The 20484-nt window shown below is 38.5% G+C and overlaps 2 protein-coding genes across 2 annotated transcripts; one reads left to right on the forward strand and one right to left on the reverse strand.

The window, feature by feature from the left end:
• Window positions 1–3716: 3716 nt before the first annotated feature.
• Window positions 3717–16141, reverse strand: LOC140141294 (uncharacterized). The gene is made up of 4 exons (XM_072163120.1): window positions 15867–16141; window positions 8318–8416; window positions 6147–6719; window positions 3717–5551 (listed from the first exon to the last, which is right to left on the reverse strand). The coding sequence occupies exons 2-4, from the start codon at window positions 8406–8408 to the stop codon at window positions 4239–4241; spliced, it is 1977 nt and encodes a 658-aa protein (XP_072019221.1). The 5' UTR covers window positions 8409–8416; window positions 15867–16141; the 3' UTR covers window positions 3717–4238.
• On the forward strand, window positions 9972–10394 carry LOC140140586 (uncharacterized). The gene has a single exon (XM_072162343.1). It carries the CDS (start codon window positions 9972–9974, stop codon window positions 10392–10394), a length of 423 nt encoding a protein of 140 aa, XP_072018444.1.
• Window positions 16142–20484: the final 4343 nt, after the last annotated feature.

The following is a 20484-nucleotide window of genomic DNA, read 5'->3' on the forward strand; positions in this document are numbered from 1 at the left end:
GCTCAAATGAACGAAGTTCGAGTTAAACTTTTCTGTTGCAAATGATGCATTTGTCGCACATGCGGCCCTTAATCAAAGTGGTAAACACATATTATTAGGCCAAAGGTTAATCTAGATTGATCTGAAGTATTTTGCCTTTCATATATAGTAAATATGGATTTCACTCGAATATTGATCATTTTGTAGGTTTTCGAGTTTCTAACTCGAACTACGCTCTTTTTGCAGGTTTTCGAGTTTGTTACTCGAAATGCGCTCAAATGAACGAAGTTCGAGTTAAACTTTTCTGTTGCAAATGATGCATTTGTCGCACATGCGACCCTTAATCAAAGTGGTAAACACATTTTATTAGGCCAAAGGTTGATCTAGATTGATCTGAAGTATTTTGCCTTTCATATATAGTAAATATGGATTTCACTCGAATATTGATCATTTTGCAGGTTTTCGAGTTTTTAACTCGAAGTACGCTCATTTTGCAGGTTTTCGAGTTGTGTTACTCGAAATGCGCTCAAATGAACGAAGTTCGAGTTAAACTTTTCTGTTGCAAATGATGCATTTGTCGCACATGCGGCCCTTAATCAAAGTGGTAAACACATATTATTTAGGCCAAAGGTTAATCTAAATTGATCTGAAGTATTTTGCCTTTCATATATAGTAAATGTACCCCCGAGGTTAATACCTATCCACTAGTAGGCCTACCCCTTTTTATGAACAACTAGTGTGCTTTTACCGGGGCTTTTACGAATTCCGTGGAGAACGTAATAACAAATTGGATAGAGAAGGGTTAAACATTTGTGCTTTCTCTTCATGTCGGAGAGGGGACAACCTATAGCCTACTTCAAAAGCAGATTGAAAATTAAAATTGCAACTCGATACTCGAAAATTGAACTCGATACTCGAAGATTTCAACTCGATACTCGAAAATTGCAACTCGATACTCGAAGATTTCAACTCGATACTCGACAATTGCAACTCGATACTCGAAGATTTCAACTCGATACTCGACAATTGCAACTCGATACTCGAAAATTTCAACTCGATACTCGAAAATTTCAACTCGATACTCGAAAATTTCAACTCGATACTCGAAAATTGCAACTCGATACTCGAAAATTTCAACTCGATACTCGAAAATTTCAACTCGATACTCGAAAATTTCAACTCGATACTCGAAAATTTCAACTCGATACTCGAAAATTTCAACTCGATACTCGAAAATTTCAACTCGATACTCGGAAATTGCAACTCGATACTCGAAAATTTCAACTCGATACTCGAAAATTGCAACTCGATACTCGAAAATTGCAACTCGATACTCGAAAATTGCAACTCGATACTCGAAGATTTCAACTCGATACTCGAAAATTTCAACTCGATACTCGAAAATTTCAACTCGATACTCGAAAATTTCAACTCGATACTCGAAAATTTCAACTCGATACTCGAAGATTTCAACTCGATACTCGAAAATTGCAACTCGATACTCGAAGATTTCAACTCGATACTCGACAATTGCAACTCGATACTCGAAAATTGCAACTCGAAACTCGATACTCGAACTCGAAACTCGATACTCGAAGATTAGCAACACACGGATTTATCTTATGGACCAGGCCAAAATTCGGAGGCCCCGAACTCATGCACGTGCCGAGGAAGGCATCGTGGCCAAGTGTTGGTTTAGGCCTACATATAATATAGAGGGGGAATAACATATTTTGTTACGATGTTAATAGGACATTTGCGTGCAAAGCACGTGAAAAAATTCAATTTCAGACTATTTTAGCCCAGATCACTGAACATAAATTTTGCCATTTGAATGCGCGCGAAGCACGGACAATTTTACCCTATTTTGGCCAAAAAAACATGCTGTTGTTGGGGTTAAAAGAAAGATGCATAGGGCAATTTGACCCAGTGGTAAATTCGGCCCTGCTCTCCATTATCAGCCCTTATTTAATTTTTGCTTTTAGGCTCGGGGCCCCTCAACCCTCGGGGCCCATGGATTTCGTCCACCCTGTCCCCCCGCTTGCTACGCGCCTGGATTTAGCTAGATTTGGAGCTCTGCACTTCAAATTCACGTCAATTTCAAAGTTTATACACTTAATATAGGGGCCTATTTAATATACTTATTTTTTTTGTTATAAACTGGAACACGAAATATACTAGCTTATTACCTATACAGAAAGGCGATTTATACACATTCACTCAGCAATTTGACATGCCTGGCGCATCAAGAAATTGTCTGTCTGGATAACATGACTGTCGCCCTCAATACGTCTGGGCACAAATTTAAATAACAATACGCTATTTACATATGAATGCGGTCTCATGCTAATTTCTAGTGACGCTTCCAGGTATTGTTCTATGGTAATACTAATAATTGAATACATGAATACAAAAACCACCCAAGTCCATACTGTGGCTAAATTGAGTTAAGCATGGGAATTTGTTGCTATGCATAGGCCTGTCATATGTATGAAAAAACAACTCAAATTCATCCATTGTGTCTATTGAGCATGTGAAAATTGGCATGTATAAAAAAACTACCCAAGTCGATGATTTGAGTCTTGTAACACATTGATTGAAATCCAGTATGTATAAAAGTCCGCTTGTAACACATTCATTGCTAGAGAGTGACTTTTGAAAAAAAAAAAAGGTTTAATAAAGGAAAGTGTGTGGTTTATATTACATAGCTGAATGCTTATCAACATTATACATACATGTGTGCATGCTTTATTTTGTATTATCTTACTAGTGGTAATCTCATTCAAACATTGTTGTCTTTGTATGATTAAAAAAACCCACCCAAGTCCAAAATTTATAATGAACCCTACGAAGTCCCTGAAATGCTAATCGTTATACTTAATACAGTTTAACCCACTCATTTGCACGTAAAACTTACCATATTGACCAGGTAAATATATCTGAAGGAATTAAAATGATACACAGGTTTTTCTCTCAAAATCACCGCCCATGGACTTGGGTGGGTTTTGTATTCATGTATTCAATTTATCAACCAGGCGATGTCGGTGTGCGCCGGAGTACGTGTGATAGAATTTTTGGTTACTTAAAGGGGGGGCTGAAAAAATGACCAAAAATGTTCCTGGGAAAATTGAGTTTATATACTTTTCTATGGGGTTGACCCATAATTTTCACATCAATAAGGGGGCCCTGAAATTTTGAGGTCTGAAAAGAGGGGGGCGAAAAAATTGTGTGATATTTTTTTTTGCATCCGCCCGCCCCTAACAAGTGTTTGTGAACGGTCCCTGACCTGAAACGGTGGTAAAGATACTAAATATTTGATACGACGCAACATTGTTAGTACCGTAAACTGTGGAGGACAGGACAACAGCTTACACTCAGCTACCTCCAACTGCCTACACCATTCACACTTAGTCGCTGGTAGAAAAGGTTAAGGACGAGGTTGTCAAGCGTTAAAGCCCCGGTTAAAGCCTGCAAGGCTACTATAGACCCGGGTTATAGACTATAAGCCTATAGGTCATGTAGGTTGAATTTGCGTTAAACATGTTAAAGAAATCCGGCCAGAGCTAACTCGGGTTTCGTTCGAGAGAGGCCTACCTTTTTTACTAAGACTTCTGTCAGTGTCTTGTGGAGAAAATCGCCCTTAGTGTTGGTCTCAATTGTCTGAGGTGGACTAATCAGTGCTAGACAAGGACTGTATAGTTTACATGGAGAAAGTTTATTCTTTCAAAGCAAATTATACCAAAAATTTTATCAAACTTGATTACAGTGCATGCCACACATGATAGAAGATACACAATATTAAAGACAAAGATAATACATAAAACCAGAGAAGATCTTCTCTGATAAAACAAAGGTTTTGCAAGATGGGTTTTAAAAAGAGTGTTCTGGCAGTAGGTAGTGTGTATTATTTTGCCCTGTGGGCAAATGTTACTGAGGTTTAAAATAAATTCATGTTCGGGGGTGAGGCCGAACATTGGTTTCTACAGTAAAATCAATGATTTTCATTTAGCCCCGGTAAAAATATTTGTCATAAAATATGTATTATATTGTGAATTTAAAAATGAAAATTATTTGATATCAGAAAGACATTCTTCGTATTCAGAATGCAATTCGATATGTCTGATGTGCTCTCATATCCCACAAAAAATACTGTCGAAACGCTTAAAACGCTCATTCCAGATCCCTTAACGTAGTGATTTTACATAGTACGTATTTCAAGTGCTGTGAAACCCTTAGTACAGGTGGGCTCGTTAAACATATTAAAGCTTCTCTCCAGTGTGAATCCGTTCATGTGTCTTCAAGGTACTCGATTGTGTGAAATCCTTGTTACAAAATGTACATTTGAAAGGCCTCTCTTTACTATGAATACGTTCATGTCTTTTCAAGTCACCTGAGTGTGTGAAGCCTTTGTAACAAACTTTGCACACGAAAGGCTTCTCTTCAGTATGAATACGTTCATGGACTTTTAAGCTTTGTGGAAATGAAAAGCCTTTGGCACAAAATGTACATATGTAAGGCTTCTCTTTACATGTAGCATGAATATGCTCATGTCTCTTCAAGGTACTCGATTGTGTGAAACCCTTGTTACAAAATGCACATTTGAAAGGCTTCTCTTTACTATAAATACATTCATGTCTTTTCAAGTAACGTGAGTGTGTGAAGCCTTTGTAACAAACTTTGCATACGAAAGGCTTCTCTTCAGTATGAATACGTTCATGGACTTTTAAGCGTTGTGGAAATGAAAAGCCTTTACCACAAAATGTACATATGTAAGGCTTACTATGAATACGTTCATGACTTTTCAAGTTACTTACCACTGCAAACCATTTGCTACAAAATGTACATTTGAAAGGTTTCTCTTTAGCATGAATACCTTCATGTGTCTTCAAGTTACTTGCCTCTGTAAACCCTTTGTTACAAACTTGACATTTGAAAGGCTTCTCTCCAGTATGAATACGTTCATGTGCTATCAAGCCACCTGAGTGTGTGAAGCCTTTACCACAAAATGTACACATGTAAGGCCTCTCTTCAGTATGAATACGTTCATGGATTTTTAAGCTATGTGACCGTGAAAACCCTTTGTTACACAATGTACATATGTAAGGCTTCCCTCCAGTATGAATACGTCCATGTCTTTTCAAGGTACTTGCCGCTGCAAACCCTTTGCTACAAAATGTACATTTGAACGGTTTCTCTTTAGCATGAATACCTTCATGTGTCTTCAAGTTACTTGACTGTGTAAATCCTTTGTTACAAACTTGACATTTGAAAGGCTTCTCATTAGTATGAAGACGTTCATGTCTTTTCAAGTTACCTGACCGTGAAAACCCTTTCCCACAAGATGTACACATGTAAGGCTTCTGTCCAGTATGACTACGTTCATGTCTTTCCAAGCCACTTGAAAATGAAAAGCCTTTGTTACAAACTGAACATTTAAAAGGCTTCTCTCCACTATGAATAAGTGCATGTTTTTCCAAATGATCTAACTTTTTGAAATCGGTGTTGCAGAATTTACATTTAAAAGGCTTTTCTTCGATGTGAATACGTTCATGTTCCTTCAATTCACCAGGCCCTGTGAAAAGAAAACAAAATGCACATCTGAATATAATTTCAACATAACTATGTATATATACATGTAAGTAGTACATGTTCTTTCCAATCATAATAACCTGAAATTGGTGTTGCAAAACGCACATTTCAAAGGCTTCTCATAATGAATACGTTTATGTATTTGCAATTCAAATGACCATGTGAAACCTTTGTTACAAAATGCACATTTGAAAGGCTTCTCTTTGATGTCAATGCCTTCATGTTCCTTCAATTCAACATGCCCTATGAAGACTTTATCACAAAACGCACATCTAAATGTAGTTTCAATAGGAATGCTTTCATAGATTTTCTTACAAAATATACATTTCAAGGGCTTCTGTCCAGTACTATTAGCATGCTCTGTGGATCACCCATCTTCGGTGCGACTTATTTCATTTACATTCCAGTTATCTGACACTGGGGAAGATTCCCATTCAAAAGGCTCCTCTTTCATGTCAATGTCATCATGCTCCATGGGACCTCCATTTGATTACCTAACTTCAAAGGGCTTCTCTGCAGTATACTCCCACTTACATTTGGGTTATCTGATACTGCGGAGGACTCACATTCAGACTTACATTCAAATGTCTCCTCTGACACGGGGATGGCTTCACTTGAAGATTCCGATTCAAAAGGCTCCTCTTTCAGGTCAATATCATCATGTTCTGTAGTGCCTCCATTTGAAGATCCTACCTCCAAGGGCTTCTCTGCAGTATCAATACTTATATCTACATATGAGTTACCCGATACTACTGAGGCCTCATTTTCAGATTCGTATTCATAAGGCTCCTCTTTAATATCAATACCCTCATGTTCAGTGGGGACTCCGTTTGAAGACCTCAATTCAAAATTTGTATCCTCATGCTCGATGGAGGCTTCACTTTCAGACCTAATATCTAACGGCTCCTCTTTTACATAAATATCATCATACTCTGAGTCTGAGTAGTCTCTATCTAAAGACCTACATGCCTTTTCCACAGTGTGGATCCTTTCATGTACATTTGAGTAGCCAGACTCCGTGGAGGCTCTATTTAAAGTTTCAAATTCATTAGGCTTCACTTCAGGAGCAATCCCATCACCTGAGTCACCTGGCAATGTAGAGGCTTGATTTGACGATTTGCATTGAGAATGCTCCTTCACTTCACCAGGCCCTGTGAAAACAAAACAAAATGCACATCTAAATGCAATGTCAACATAACTATATGCACACTAGGGTGGGCCAAAAAACACTTTTTTTCTCGAATCGATTTGGAACTCTTGGATAATGTTACTGGGGTACATACTAGTATTGTGCTGAAATATCAGTAATATTGGAGCATGTTTCGCCCAGGCAGTAGATTTTCACAAAATCACTACTTTTTTGCTATATTTTACTGTATAACTCTATATAGAGAAATCAGTAGAAACAATCTGGGAAAAGTAGGCATTCAGATGCCACCCTAACCAATATTAAACATTTTGGATACTTTGTTTGGACCCTCTAGAACATCACCAAATAGCAAGCCGTCTCCAATTGGTTACCATTATTTTTTGCTAAAGACACGCATGTGAGTCAAATATTAATGATATTTGAGTTGCTATTTTATGGGGTAGGGGTAGCTTTATGTAGAATTTTCCTAGTTCTACTCAGTCAAATTTCACAAATGCGGTATTGTTGCACAGATATGAACTGCAGCATTGCCAAAAATAAATGCTATATCATTTTCGGTTATCCATGTTTTGACCAGAGGTCAAAAGGTCACACAACCTTGAAAATTCTACATATCAGGGGTCACATGACCCTTTAACCCCTGGTCATGTCAGAGCTGCACTAAATTCATATCCCATGTGTTGTTTGTACTTTTGCAGTTCATATCTACCCAACAAGACCAAGATTGTGAAATTTGACTCAGTAGAACTGGGGAAATGCTCCATAACTCTACCCCTACCCCTTAATTTAGCAACTCAAATATCATCAATATTTAACTAAATACAGGTCTCTAGCAAAAAATAATGGTAACCAATTGGAGACTGCTTGCTATTTGGTGATGTTCTGGAGGGTCTAAACAAACTACCCAAATTGTTTAATATTGGCTATGATGTCATCTCAATGCCTACTTTTCCCAGGTTGTTTCTACTGATTTCTCTATACAGTAAGAAATGGCAAATAAGTGGGGATTTTTGAAAATCTACTGCCTGGGCGAAAAATGCTCCGATCTTACTGATATTTTAGCACTATAGTAGTACATGTATGTACCCTAGTAAAATTCTCCGAGAGTTCCAAGTCGATCCGAGAAAAAGGGTGTTTTTCGGCCCACCCTAATGCACACATGTAAGTAATTGGTGTTGCAAAGCGCACATTTGAAAGGCTTCTCATTATGAATACGTTTATGTATTTTTTTAATTCATATGACCATGTGAAACCTGTGTTACAAAATGTACATTTGAAAGGCTTCTCTTTGATGTGAATGCTTTCATGACTTCATGTTCATGTTCCTTCAATTCAACATGCCATGTGAAGACTGTGAAAACGCACATCTAAATGTAGTTTCAACAGGAATGCATTCAAAGCTTTTCTTACAAAATATATTACATTTCAAGGGCTTCTGTCCAGTACCATCAGCATGCTCTATCCAATGCCTCCTATCGAATAAGAAGTCCTTGTTACAAACTTGACATAGCACTTTTACAATTTTAGTACAAATGGGCTTCTGAGTTTTTAAGCCATCATTGTTTTCTTCTTTACCATTAGTACGACTGCTCCACTTACATGTTGATGGTTTCTCTGAAGTGATACTATTTTTGGAGCCATTCTCATCACAACTGGAATTCATCTGATGAGGATCGGAATCGGATGCCATTTAATATTCTGTAAAAAAGCGTAAAGTTTGTAAGGTTGGCAGTACTCCCCATTCCAGAAAAATACAGCACTAATTTTTTGGGATAAAAAAAATATTATCCTGTTTTGCCAAATGAAACATAGCTAAATCCTAATCCTTTAGTTAGTCCTAACTGGCAATAAAAGTAAAATTTTAATATTTGGCCAATTTTTTGAAATAAGGGCCAAAAACATGCGTTTTAGGTTGTTTTTCGTATGCTGTGACAATCAAGCTCAAAGACTTGTACTAAGACTAATTTAAGTTTATGCATTCTAGTTTTTGGAAAAGACATGTTTCATTTTTATAACCCATTATTTAATTATAGTAACACAAAAAAGTGGGAATTATAGCAAAATTGTGGCATCCACTCAAGATTTTGAATGCTTAGACTTGTTCCAAGTCTTTGATTTTTGTGACTCGATTGTCAGAAAACATGACAAAATGCATGTTTTTGGCTCTTTTTTTCAAGAAATTGGCCAAATATTAAAATTTTACTTTTATTGCCAGTTAGGACTATCTAAAGGATTAGGATTTAGCTATGTTTTATTTTGCAGAACTTGATCATATTTTTGTAATCCCAAAAAATTAGTGCTGTATTTATCTGGAATGGGGAGTAGGTCTTGCAGGGCAGGGAATGGTATCAGCATATATTATTTGCCTTTCTCAGTTCCTTACATACTCAGCAACATTTTGGTCTTAAATGGGCATTAGTCTCCACTGAAAAACCACCCATTGATACACCAAAATCAGTGAAATGTACCCCAAAACTGGCAAAATAAAGGGTATATCAAATTTTCTGATTCCAAGCTTATTCATGTAAGTAAACTGTGCATGTTGAAGCCCGTGCGTTGATAATCAAACAGTAAAGCAGTACACCTAATATAGGAAGGAGAGGAAATAATTATGCTGCTCTGGGGGGCATGCGCTAGTGACGAGAATCTAGGTAGCGCAACTTCGTTTATCGGTTTTAGATGTTCCACAACAAGGTGAGTAACTGACTTATTTGCAATGGATCACACATGTACGCCTATATTTGAGCGTTTGAATCCACCCAGCATGTCCAGAGCTCGGCAGTCCATTGAAGACATACCTGCCGAATTTTGAGCCCGCGCGACAAGATTGCCGCGATATTAAAACCATAATTAAGATTCAGGTCTATATCCGATGCTCAGGGCCGTGAACTTGGGCCGAGGAATACCCGGGGTTTGCATCGGATATTCGCCCAGGGAGGGCCAAGATCCTGATCTCTACATACATGGGGAACCTGTCAAATCGGTCACCAATTTCACCTACCTGGGGAGTGTGATTTCCATGGACAATTCCGTCGATCTGGAGATCACAAGACGAATTCAGAGTGCCACCAGTGCCTTTGGATCTCTGGAAAAAAGAGTTTGGTCCCAGCGTGGTATAAGACTTGCGACCAAATGTAAACTGTATCGCGTGTTTGTCCTACCCTGCCTGCTGTATTCTACTGAGACCTACACACTCTATCGGAGACACATCAAGAAGTTAACTTCCATTCAACTTCGCCACCTAAGATGTATCATGGGAATAACATGGCAGGACCGAGTCCCTAATGGAGAGGTGCTTCAGAGAGCCGAAATGGAGAGCGTAGAAGCCATCCTAGTGAAAAGCCAACTGCGCTGGGCCGGTCATGTCGTGAGGATGCCTGATGAAAGACTACCAAAAGCTGTGATGTATGCTGAACTCACAGAAGGAAAGAGAAAACGTGGTGGACAGAAACTTCGGTATAGAGATGTTGTGAAGCGTCATCTGAAGACAGCTGACATGGATGTTGATACATGGGAGATGAAAGCTAGTGACCGGGTCAATTGGAGGAAGAAGATCCACGATGCTGGGAAAACAGTGGAGCGGAAGCGAAAGGAGAAGTACCTTGAAGGATGGAGAAAGAGACACCCATCAACTTCGACAACTGAGCCTTCATCGAACTCGATGGGCAGCCGATGATGATGATGACCCGGGATGTGAACCTTTTAACCCAAATTCCACGGCCCACGACCCGGCCATGGTCCCCAGGGGCCGGGGTTGCATTTGATATGTGCATAAGGAGGAAGCCTTGATCAAGGCTATAACAAATTTGTAAGTAATTTAATGAAGACGCAGGGTGGTGCAATTGGGAAACAGAATTGTTTGGGATACGACACCATGTGAAGTCTATGGGAGAAAGAGCACTCAGCTCATCAAGCTTTTTCTATATTACAACAATGAATAAAGTTTTTAAATAAGACACTGCCTAAAGGCCTAGAATGTACTCTTTAATTTGATACCAAATAAAAAAAGTTGTGGGAAGGACCATACACATGTAAAGTCTATGGGAGAACAAGCACTCATCAGTTCATCATGGTTTTCTATATTGTACTCTACTATTAATTTTAATTAATCTTTTAATTCATTAATTAATTAATAAGATAATTAGATAATTAATTAATAATTAATTATAATTAATTAATAAGTAATTATAATTAATTAATAATTAACTAATTAATTAATTAATTAATTAATTAATTAATTAATTAATTAATTAATTTTAGCTACTGACCAACAGCATACGTGTGGGATCTTGGGTCACGGAAATCTGAAGATAAGAAATCAACCATCTCAGGTTAATTTTTTTTTTAAATCAATTCTAATTAATTTTAATTACTAAAATATGTTTTTAGGTGATTTAACAGACTTTTTAAAACGATTGCCAAAAAAACACACTTAAAGGCGTATTTCGTGATCCTAGAATCCTCTTTTTATGACATTTTTCAGTAGATATCCACGAAAAAAGCATATTCCCAAAATTTCAGTTGATTCCGATATTGCGTTTGCGAGTTATGCATGATTATGTATATTACACTGCTCCATAGACAATACGTTGTAATTTCGTTCTGGTGCACCAGAACGAAATTCAAATTTCACGATATCTTTGCTAAACGAATTAATCTGCAAGAAATATTTTGTACATAAACATTATGTAGCCAGAGGTTTCCAGTGATATAAAAATCTCAACTTTTTTTTGAGAAAAGTGGGGGATGAGGCTGTGGATCACGAAATGCCCTTTTAAATAGAACTGCTTTATTTTTATTTTTATCAAAATTCATGATCAAAACAACCAGTGCATGGAACAGTACATTGTAAAATACATAAACCTGAATCAAAATTTAACATTAGATTAGCCTCACTCATAATAAATATCAGCAAATTGACCAAATACCCACACATTTAAATGGGCTATTCCAGAAAATAGATGCACACCCCCTATAGAGGAGTTCGGATATCCGGACTTTTTGTCCAATCAAGACTGTTGGTAATCCAGACTTTTAAAGTGTCCAAAGGTAAAAAAATCCGGCAGAAAAATAGTTCAACATCGGAAATCCTCAATTTAAGAGCTCATTTGGGACATTTCCGTGATTTTTCCTTCATTTAATTGGATTTCCAAGCTTTTTCAAGTGATATTGGCAACTGGAATTCCAGTCGTTTTCAGAAAGCAAACTTGGAAATGCAATTTTTTTCTGGAATAGCCCAATGTCTGATGAAGGAGTATTATTGCCCTTGACACTAGATTTGGAATACATTGTACAAGTCACTGAGTGGCCTTTTTACTTTGCTAATGAGGTGAACTTGTAGTTTAATACCTGTAGTTTTTAATTGAAGTCAAAACAAGAGGTTGGTTCTTTTTAATTTATTTAAAATGAACAAATGACAAATGACCATACGCATAGGCCTACCCCCGGAAAGCCCCCCACCCCATTTTTGGGATTTCGCAGCTCTGAAAGACCCTCTACATTTGACCAAAATAGAGCTCCGAATGACCCTTGATTTTGATAATTTCAGCTCTAAAACACCCCAAATTGCTCATTCCTCATATTTCTGTTTTTTTTAGGCGATTTTCAACCAAAAAGCCAAGAAAGACCTGTGATTTTGACTGTTCGCAGCTTCAAAAGACCCCATTTTCCTTGTTCGCAGCTCCAAAAGACCCCCGTTTACCAGTACGCCATCAGCTCCCAAAGACCCACCACCTCAAAATTCCGGGGAACATACCCACCAAAAATGACCACAAATTTTCCTGGAAAAATTTAGTTTAGGGGCCTATGCTTTTCTATGGGGTTGACCCATAATATCCATGTCAAAAAGGGGGGCCTGAAATTTTTGAGGTCTGTAAAGGGGGGTCCCGAAAATTTTTCACGATGATTATTTTTTGCATCAGGCCCCCCTTACAAGTGTTTGTGAACGGTCCCTAAAGACTACATGACTTTAGATTAACTTCTTTCAACTTCAGCTTTGATAATGAAGCTGATTTTCATCTGGAGAGGTTCTACAAAACAGGACTGCATGTGTACAGATGAAAAGAAATAAATTTTTATTGGTCATTTTAGTTCTTTTATAATTTACTTATACCATTTTTTACCGGTCATTTATCGTAATTTACACCTATTCTTAATTTAACGGTAAATTTACAAACACTAGCTTTATTATACATTGTGCATTCACATGCACACTTAGCCGTCGGAAAGAGGAAATGCGCGACAAATGATTGCAAATTACACATTTTTAATTATTTTCCACCACAAAATATGATAATGAAATGATATTTTGCCTGGGATATTTTGCGACATTTATAATGAAAACATTCATAACACTGAAGACAACCTAAAGCACTACATACATCAAATGTATGGAGCCGGCATATAAACCATAAGGCTGCGTTCACATAGAGGTATACTATTCGGGTATACGGTGCACGTTTTGCAGGTGCACGCGTATAGCTCAAATCGAGCAAGGCAATTTCATAGTACCGCGTCACATAAGGCTACGATCGCATAGAAGTATAGGCTACTATTCGGGTATACGATGCACGTTTTGCAGGTGCACGCGTATAGCCTAAATCGAGCAAGGTAATTTCATAGTAGCCTACCGGGTCACATAGGCCTAAGAGCTATTCGAAAAGGCCGTATACCTGCGTATAGTATAGTCTAATAGTGGGAATCGTGCATGTTCGATTTTAGTGCAGCGTATACCGTCCTAATTTTAAAAACCTAAACCATAGCCTATATGAAATACGCTCATTCGATCAGGCTGAGTTCACATAGGCCTAGGCCTAGTACGGTATATTCCTATATGAACTCAGCCTGATCGAATGAGCGTATTTCGTATAGCCAAAGGTATAGCGAATACCGTATACCGTATACTTCTATGTGAACTCAGCCTCAGGATTGTGAAAAGCCGTAGGCCTACCTCACACATACGATGGGTGTACTAAGGCTGAGTTCACATAGAAGTATACGGTATACGGTATTCACTGCTATACGAATACGCTCATTCGATCAGGCTGAGTTCATATAGGAGTATACTATGTGAACTCAGCCTGATCGAATGAGCGTATTTCGTTTAGCGAATAGCGAGTATGTCAGTTTACCCATTTTCTTCGTCTTATCAAATGCTTGTAACTTTACTTCTTGAGGTCACATTGCATTCAATGAGGTGTCATAATGTGCAGAATTAGATAGTGCATCTATTAAAAAAGGGAATTTAACCACATAGGCTATCGTTTAGGTTTTTAAAATTTGGACGGTATACGCTGCACTAAAATCGCACACGCGCGATTCCCACTATACTATACTAAACGCAGGTATAGGCCTACGGCCTTTTCGAATAGCTCTTATGTGACCCGGTACTATGAAATTACCTTGCTCGAATTAAGCTATAGGCCTACGCGTGCACCTACAAAACGTGCATCGTATACCCGAATAGTATACTTCTATGCGATCGTAGCCTTATGTGACCCGGTACTATGAAATTGCCTTGCTTGATTTAAGCTATACGCGTGAACCTGAAAAACGTGCACCGTATACCCGAATAGTATAGGCCTACTTCTATGTGAACGCAGCCTAATTTCGATCTCCTCGTTTGTTTACAAACAGAGAGGTAGACAAAGGGGCCTGTCAAACCTGTTCCGCTTGTCCAAATAAAGTAGGCCTACTCGAGTATCAAAAGGATGGTCCACAATAGAGTGATTCACGCAACATGAATAGGGGATTAAAAAACTGTGAAATAGGACCATGTGCTTCCTTTGTCCAATTTGCCATCAAGATTTCGAATGAAAACAGTTCAGACCCAGAACACGATCATTTCATATTTATATCAGAAATTAATATTTTGTTCTGGGTCTGATTATTCGGACTAAAGCACTTCCAGCAACTTGAGAACAAGTCCTCAAACGTTCGAAATGTGTAGATACTACACCCATCATCGAATGTGTGTCATCAGCCCTCAGATTAGTCTGTGTTACAGACCGTGTACCTATATTATCCATAGGGAGAGAAACTACTGGGAACCACACACCAGGGCTATGACACTCACCTCATTTGCATGGCAAAATTACCCGTCTCCTCTGCAGCCAATTTGGTTTCGCTCCATCGAAATCAAGCTGGTCACGGAGGAGACTACCCTCCTTTGTGTTTGTTCATTTGTGTATGGAGAGCCCTTTTGGAGTCTATAATGACTTAGGCTACGCTCTCAGCTAGAGTCCGACGCTGCATTGTACTAGAAATACCTTTTTTGTGAAATCGCTATAGAGCCAATCGGGAACACGTATTCGTTTTGAAAATATAGCATTAAAATTAGTATCACCCTGTGGCCCCCGTGCAGTGGAAAACCTTAATTCTTTCATTAAAAGGAAATGAAAATTAAAAAAACACGGATCTACTTGTGCACCTATAAAATGGGCACAGCAATTTGTCTGAAATATGAATGAATTTTAAGAAACATACGGGATATGATGAACATTGACCTGACGCCATGATAGTAGGATCTATTAGTCGTTTTATATACAATGTATATACCGTATTGTCATAATACCAATATTTGTCATTATATATGATGAGTAATATTTAGCAACGTAAATGTGCAGTTCATATGCACAAACGAATACTGATCTTTATGATATTCAGGTTTTTGTACATCACATATAACATGTCACATAGGAGGTCATACGTGTTGACCTTCATCTATTGTATTTGTTCATCTGTGTATGGAGAGGATTAACGCCATTAAAACTCCATCAGTATTAGGGCGTAGTTCAGTGAACTCACCGGATTGCTGTTCCAAGTACTTTGATAATACAGATAATATGTATTAATGGGTCGAGGCGATTGCATTGAAAAACCTAATAAATTATTCATAACAGTTACGTAATCAATCGATAGTGCGGACACTTTTCATTTGCAAACCACCAAAATTCGTGATCTTTTAGCGTTGGAAAAGAAACCACGTGAATAGAGTGCCCTCTCAAGAATATCAACTCTCTGCACACACTCTCGCCGCCAGCCGCTCCACGACGACACGTATATAGTTAGAACTTTCGATGAGCTACATTGTGCAACGCTGGTATACAGTATGATAATTCATAAACATGCATGCATGATTAAAGCCTACCTTGTCGGATTCCTTGCTTGGCTTCATGAATAGTATCACAAATCCGCACAATTTGTTTTATCTCTGTCCCCCTGTCCGTACTATTAGTATATTATTATCCGCAGCGCATGAACGTCTGATTCACATCAAGTGCATGGCAGATAATTGATTTATGACATACGTTTGCTGTGATCGTAGATTAGATACATGTATAATTTGCATAGGCCTGCTTGCAAACCTTCTATAATCTGTGTGCAAACGGACACGGTGCAGCGGTATAATGTAAACAAAGCCTTGACCTGGCCCACTCGATATACTGATAACCATTGGCCTTTTCACGTGCGTGAGGCTGACATAAATACGCCAGCCTTATTACTTGAGGTTGACATCAATACCACTACGACGCGGTCCATTACAATTTAGTCCATACCCAGTTTTGCCCCAATGGTCAACAGGTCGACGCGGACCATTGGGATGTGCACCCGGGGATGTGTAATAATTTAATGGGAGAGATTTTTATTTTTTTGGGGGTGGGGGGAGAAGAAGTTTTTGGCGAGCCGAATTAAGAGGGGGGGACAGACAGGCAATTTTGGCAAGCCGAGGGGGGGGCGATTTTAGCTCACATCCATGGCGCTTTTTAAAATGGCACTTTCGTGATCTACAGCCTCATCCGCCCCCCCCTTACCAAAATTTTCTTACAGATTAATTCGTTAAGCAAATACCGGGTAATCATCGTCACGTGTCACTTGAATTTCGTTCTGGTGACCAGAACGAAATTTGTCCACTCTTTGCAGTAACACATTACATGCGCGTATTTTTTTTTTTGGGGGAGGCTTTGGGTATTATGTAGTCAAGTGATATAAAAATCTCAACTTTTTGTGAAAAGTTGAGGGATGATGCTGATCACGAAATGCCCTTTTAAATAACATTGTTAGAATATTTTGCAGTAAAAACTATAAAATTAGGACTAATACGTTTTAGGCCTATACCGGTACCCTTTTAATAGGCTATAACCTTTTGCGAATAATGTCGAACACGTTTTGTACATGCAGGGGTGTTATTGTAGCTTAAAAAGACGTTATGTCCGTTATATACTAGGCGACCGTTCACAACCACTTGTAAGGGGGGGCTGATGCAGAAAGAAAACTTCACATATTTTTTCAGGCCCCACCCCCACCCCTCACTGCCTATAATTATTTTCAGCCGGCCTCTCCCTTTTTTTGGCCATGAAAAATGTAGGCCTACGCACAGCGTCATCATCCCTATATCTTCGTGTCAAAAATTGCCGTGATAGTACGATGAATCCTCTCGTTTTTCAACAGCTACGCATGGCGATTTTGTTCGAGATAAGCCGAGCGACTCAGGCTAAGCACACCATTTTACACACGATGAGATTCCACAGAGCCTGCCACATAGTTTCTAGTTCTATGTTTTTACGATTTGCGCATGATCAGTATCCCATACCGTATTATTTCTATTACAAGAAAATTTGATTTGTTGTCAGGTAAATCCCAGGTTTTATTTTTAACTGGAAATTAAATACACTAATTAGCGGGGACCGGTATTTTGCTGTGGATATATTTTACTGCATTTAGTAACAATTTTGATCTTCAAAATAAAAATTGTGATATTTCAACTGTTTGAGAATTCCAATTATATAAAGGAACACATGTATTAGAAAATTAAATCATACAACTTTCACACTATGCCACTTTCTGCGTCAATAGGCCCCCTAATAGAATATTGATTTCAATCAGCGAATTGAATATCGAATACATCGCTCCATTTTGAGTTTGTACTGAGCGATCTAGCAATCGATTGCTAGCCAATCAGATAGAACTCCTTTTCTTGCGTACGGTGAAATACCACTCGCCCGTCGTCTACTAGTCTCGGTCCCAGCCGGTTGTGCTCCTTCGTCGCTAAACAAACCGTCTGGCGACAACCTCATAGTACGTCTTTACTGATTGGCCAATCATCGTCAGAAGAAAATCTTCTGATTGAGAATTGCTGTCAATCAGTGTCGAGCTTCAATGCATGCAACGGTTGAGTGACAGCTATGCGGTTACATAAATCCACACAACGTTCGTGAGTACGCGCTGCGGGTCGCTGACATGAAAGGCGATATCAGACGATTAATGGCGCCTCAGTGGCCGCTGAGCTAGCGTATATTTTGCGTTTGCGGTATCTACAAACAGTGAGGGACCTATGACGTTTAGTGTCACTTACACAAGTCACGTCCTACAGCCAATTGAAAACAGTTTTATTTGGAAATTCATTAACCAATCAGCGATCGTCATTTCGGGGTTGTCGCCAGACGGTTTGTTCAGTGACGAAGGAACACAAACCGGCTGGGACCGAGACAAGTCGTCTACCAACGGAGTATTAAAGTCATATTATAACATTTTCATTCAAAATAGATAAATATTAACTTTGCCATGTTAGCTTTTATTATCAGATATGTCCAGTTTTAATTTTGAGCCAAACAACTGAGGTAAAGCAAAGAAAATTGGAATTTACTACCAGCGCCGATGTCGCTGTCGCCAATGTGTATCACTCCGTCGGTTGTGTTACGGTACTATCCTTTGATGTGTAGCTTTGTGTATGATCCGTCCCGCACGCAATGCACGTACTGTATTGTGAAATCGTGTACGCGTTCGACTAATATTTCCATCGTAATAATAAAATAGGCCTAGTCTTGATACAACATAATCATGTAAAAACAGAATTTTGAAAAACTATTGAGGGCGTTCTCCTCAGCAAATGTTATAATGGGCTATTCCAGATAAAACATGCACCCCCCCTATAGAGGGCAAAATGTTTTTTTTCTAAAATGTCTGGAATTCCAAAGCATACTTGAGGAAGAAACCTGGATTTCCGGCCCTGTTTAGTGCATGTAAAATCTGGAAATCCATGGAGGGTATAGAGGGTTTTTAAAAATTGTCAAAAAAAAGTTGGAATTTTCAATTGACTTACCAAAAAAATTCTGGAATTCCATTGCCCTCTATAGAGGGTTTCTAAAGATACCCAAATAAAATGTTGGAATTTTTCAATTGACTAGCAAAAAGTCTGGAATTCCATGGAGGGGTATAGAGGGTTTTTAAAAATTATCAATTATCAAGTTGGAATTTTCAATTGACTTACCAAAAAAAATCTGGAATTCCATCGCCCTCTATAGAGGGTATCTAAAATTACACAAATAAGTTGGAATTTTTCAATTGACTACCAAAAAGTCTTGAATTCCATGTTAGGGTTTTTAGAGTTATTTTAGGCGTGTATAGGTGTTTATTGTTGTAAAGGTTACATTATATTTGCTTTATCTGCATTTATTCCAAGTCATCTATGATGTTTTACATGTATAGGCCTAATATAGGCCCACCACCAAGGCGTGTGTTTGGCAGTAACCAGGCCCGTACGCAGGGGGGGTGCGGGGGTGCGACTGCACCTCCCCAAATTTGCAAAAGTATTCAAAAGTCCCAAAATTGAAGCATTTGCGAGCGTAGCGAGCAAAAAAATCCGGTTTTTTATGGTTTTTTGGTCAAAAAAGGTCCAAATTTGGGGGGAAAAGTCCACATTTCACAAAATCGCCCCCCCTTTGGAAAAAAGTCCACTTTTTCAAAATCAGCACCCCCCAAACAAAAAATCCTGCGTTTGGGCCTGGCAGTAACGTACGCAGGTTTTCAAAGTCTGGTTCAGGGTCTCGATTCTCTGACTGTTTTAAAATTTAATAACTAATTCCCCAGTTTCCCCCGATTAGGTGCATTATTTCCCCTATCTTTTTGACAAAGGGGGGGGGCACATCCCCCTGTCCCCTTTGCGCACGCCACTGGTGTTGGTCCCTAGGTAACCACTAAAATTAAGCTTCTCTTTTGTGAAGGGTTGCTGTTCTCCTTACAGGTTTTCAATAACAATATGTGGTATGTAGGCCTACTAGTTTCTATATTAGGCCTAAAAAATGTTTGATTGGCGTAACATAATTTTAACATTCTTGTTAAACCGGGTCTTTAGGTCCATGAACTGAACCACACAAAGGGACACATACTCTGTCGGCAGCACACATTTCGAACTATAAAAGGATTGTATTGTGAAACTCAGTTTCTTGCTTCAGCTCTTTCTAAAAATTCATTAGGGCAAAATTCTTTCTTTATGTCCTTAATTATTCTTTATTTATTCCTGTTCTTTCTTTCTTGAGGCCTAGATCTTTTTACCATACTTTACAACCCGAATATTGTTGTATTGTCAATGGAAGTCCGTAGAACGTTCGCCTAATGGCGCTATGGGCCCCTTTGATATAACTGGTATTTTAGACACAAACTTAAAGCGCCCTCCCACAAAATTCCCACCAGCAAATAAGGGCATGCACACACCCTTAATTCTTGTTGTGATTTTTAGAGGAGGTATAGCTCTCTCTTTGTACATGAAATTTACCCCAAGGCAAAGGAGCCATGTGCGCCATTAGGCGAACGTTTACGGTACATAAGAATTCAAACTTTCTTACTTTGGTTTGAGCTGAGACTAAAATACCTAATGCCTCAAATGTTGTTTTTATATTAAATACATACCTGTATTTGAATGAAATAGATATATTTATAATAGGCTGCATGATAAATACATGAAGCCACATCAAGTAGAACGAGTGCAA

This window comes from Amphiura filiformis, chromosome 19 (genome assembly GCF_039555335.1).
Source record: "Amphiura filiformis chromosome 19, Afil_fr2py, whole genome shotgun sequence".
In the NCBI taxonomy this organism is placed as follows: Eukaryota; Metazoa; Echinodermata; class Ophiuroidea; order Amphilepidida; family Amphiuridae; genus Amphiura; species Amphiura filiformis.

Bases quoted from the DNA above. Each gene is read 5' to 3' on its own strand.
- LOC140141294 (XM_072163120.1), bottom strand. From the start codon at position 8,408: ATGGCATCCGATTCCGATCCTCATCAGATGAATTCCAGTTGTGATGAG. The intron at 6,720-8,317 runs GTAAGTGGAGCA...TTGTTTTCACAG, and splicing joins TTCAGAGAAACCATCAACAT to GGCCTGGTGAAGTGAAGGAG. The intron at 5,552-6,146 runs GTAAGTCTGAAT...TTCTTTTCACAG, and splicing joins GTCAGAGGAGACATTTGAAT to GGCCTGGTGAATTGAAGGAA.
- LOC140140586 (XM_072162343.1), top strand. From the start codon at position 9,972: ATGGGAATAACATGGCAGGACCGAGTCCCTAATGGAGAGGTGCTTCAG.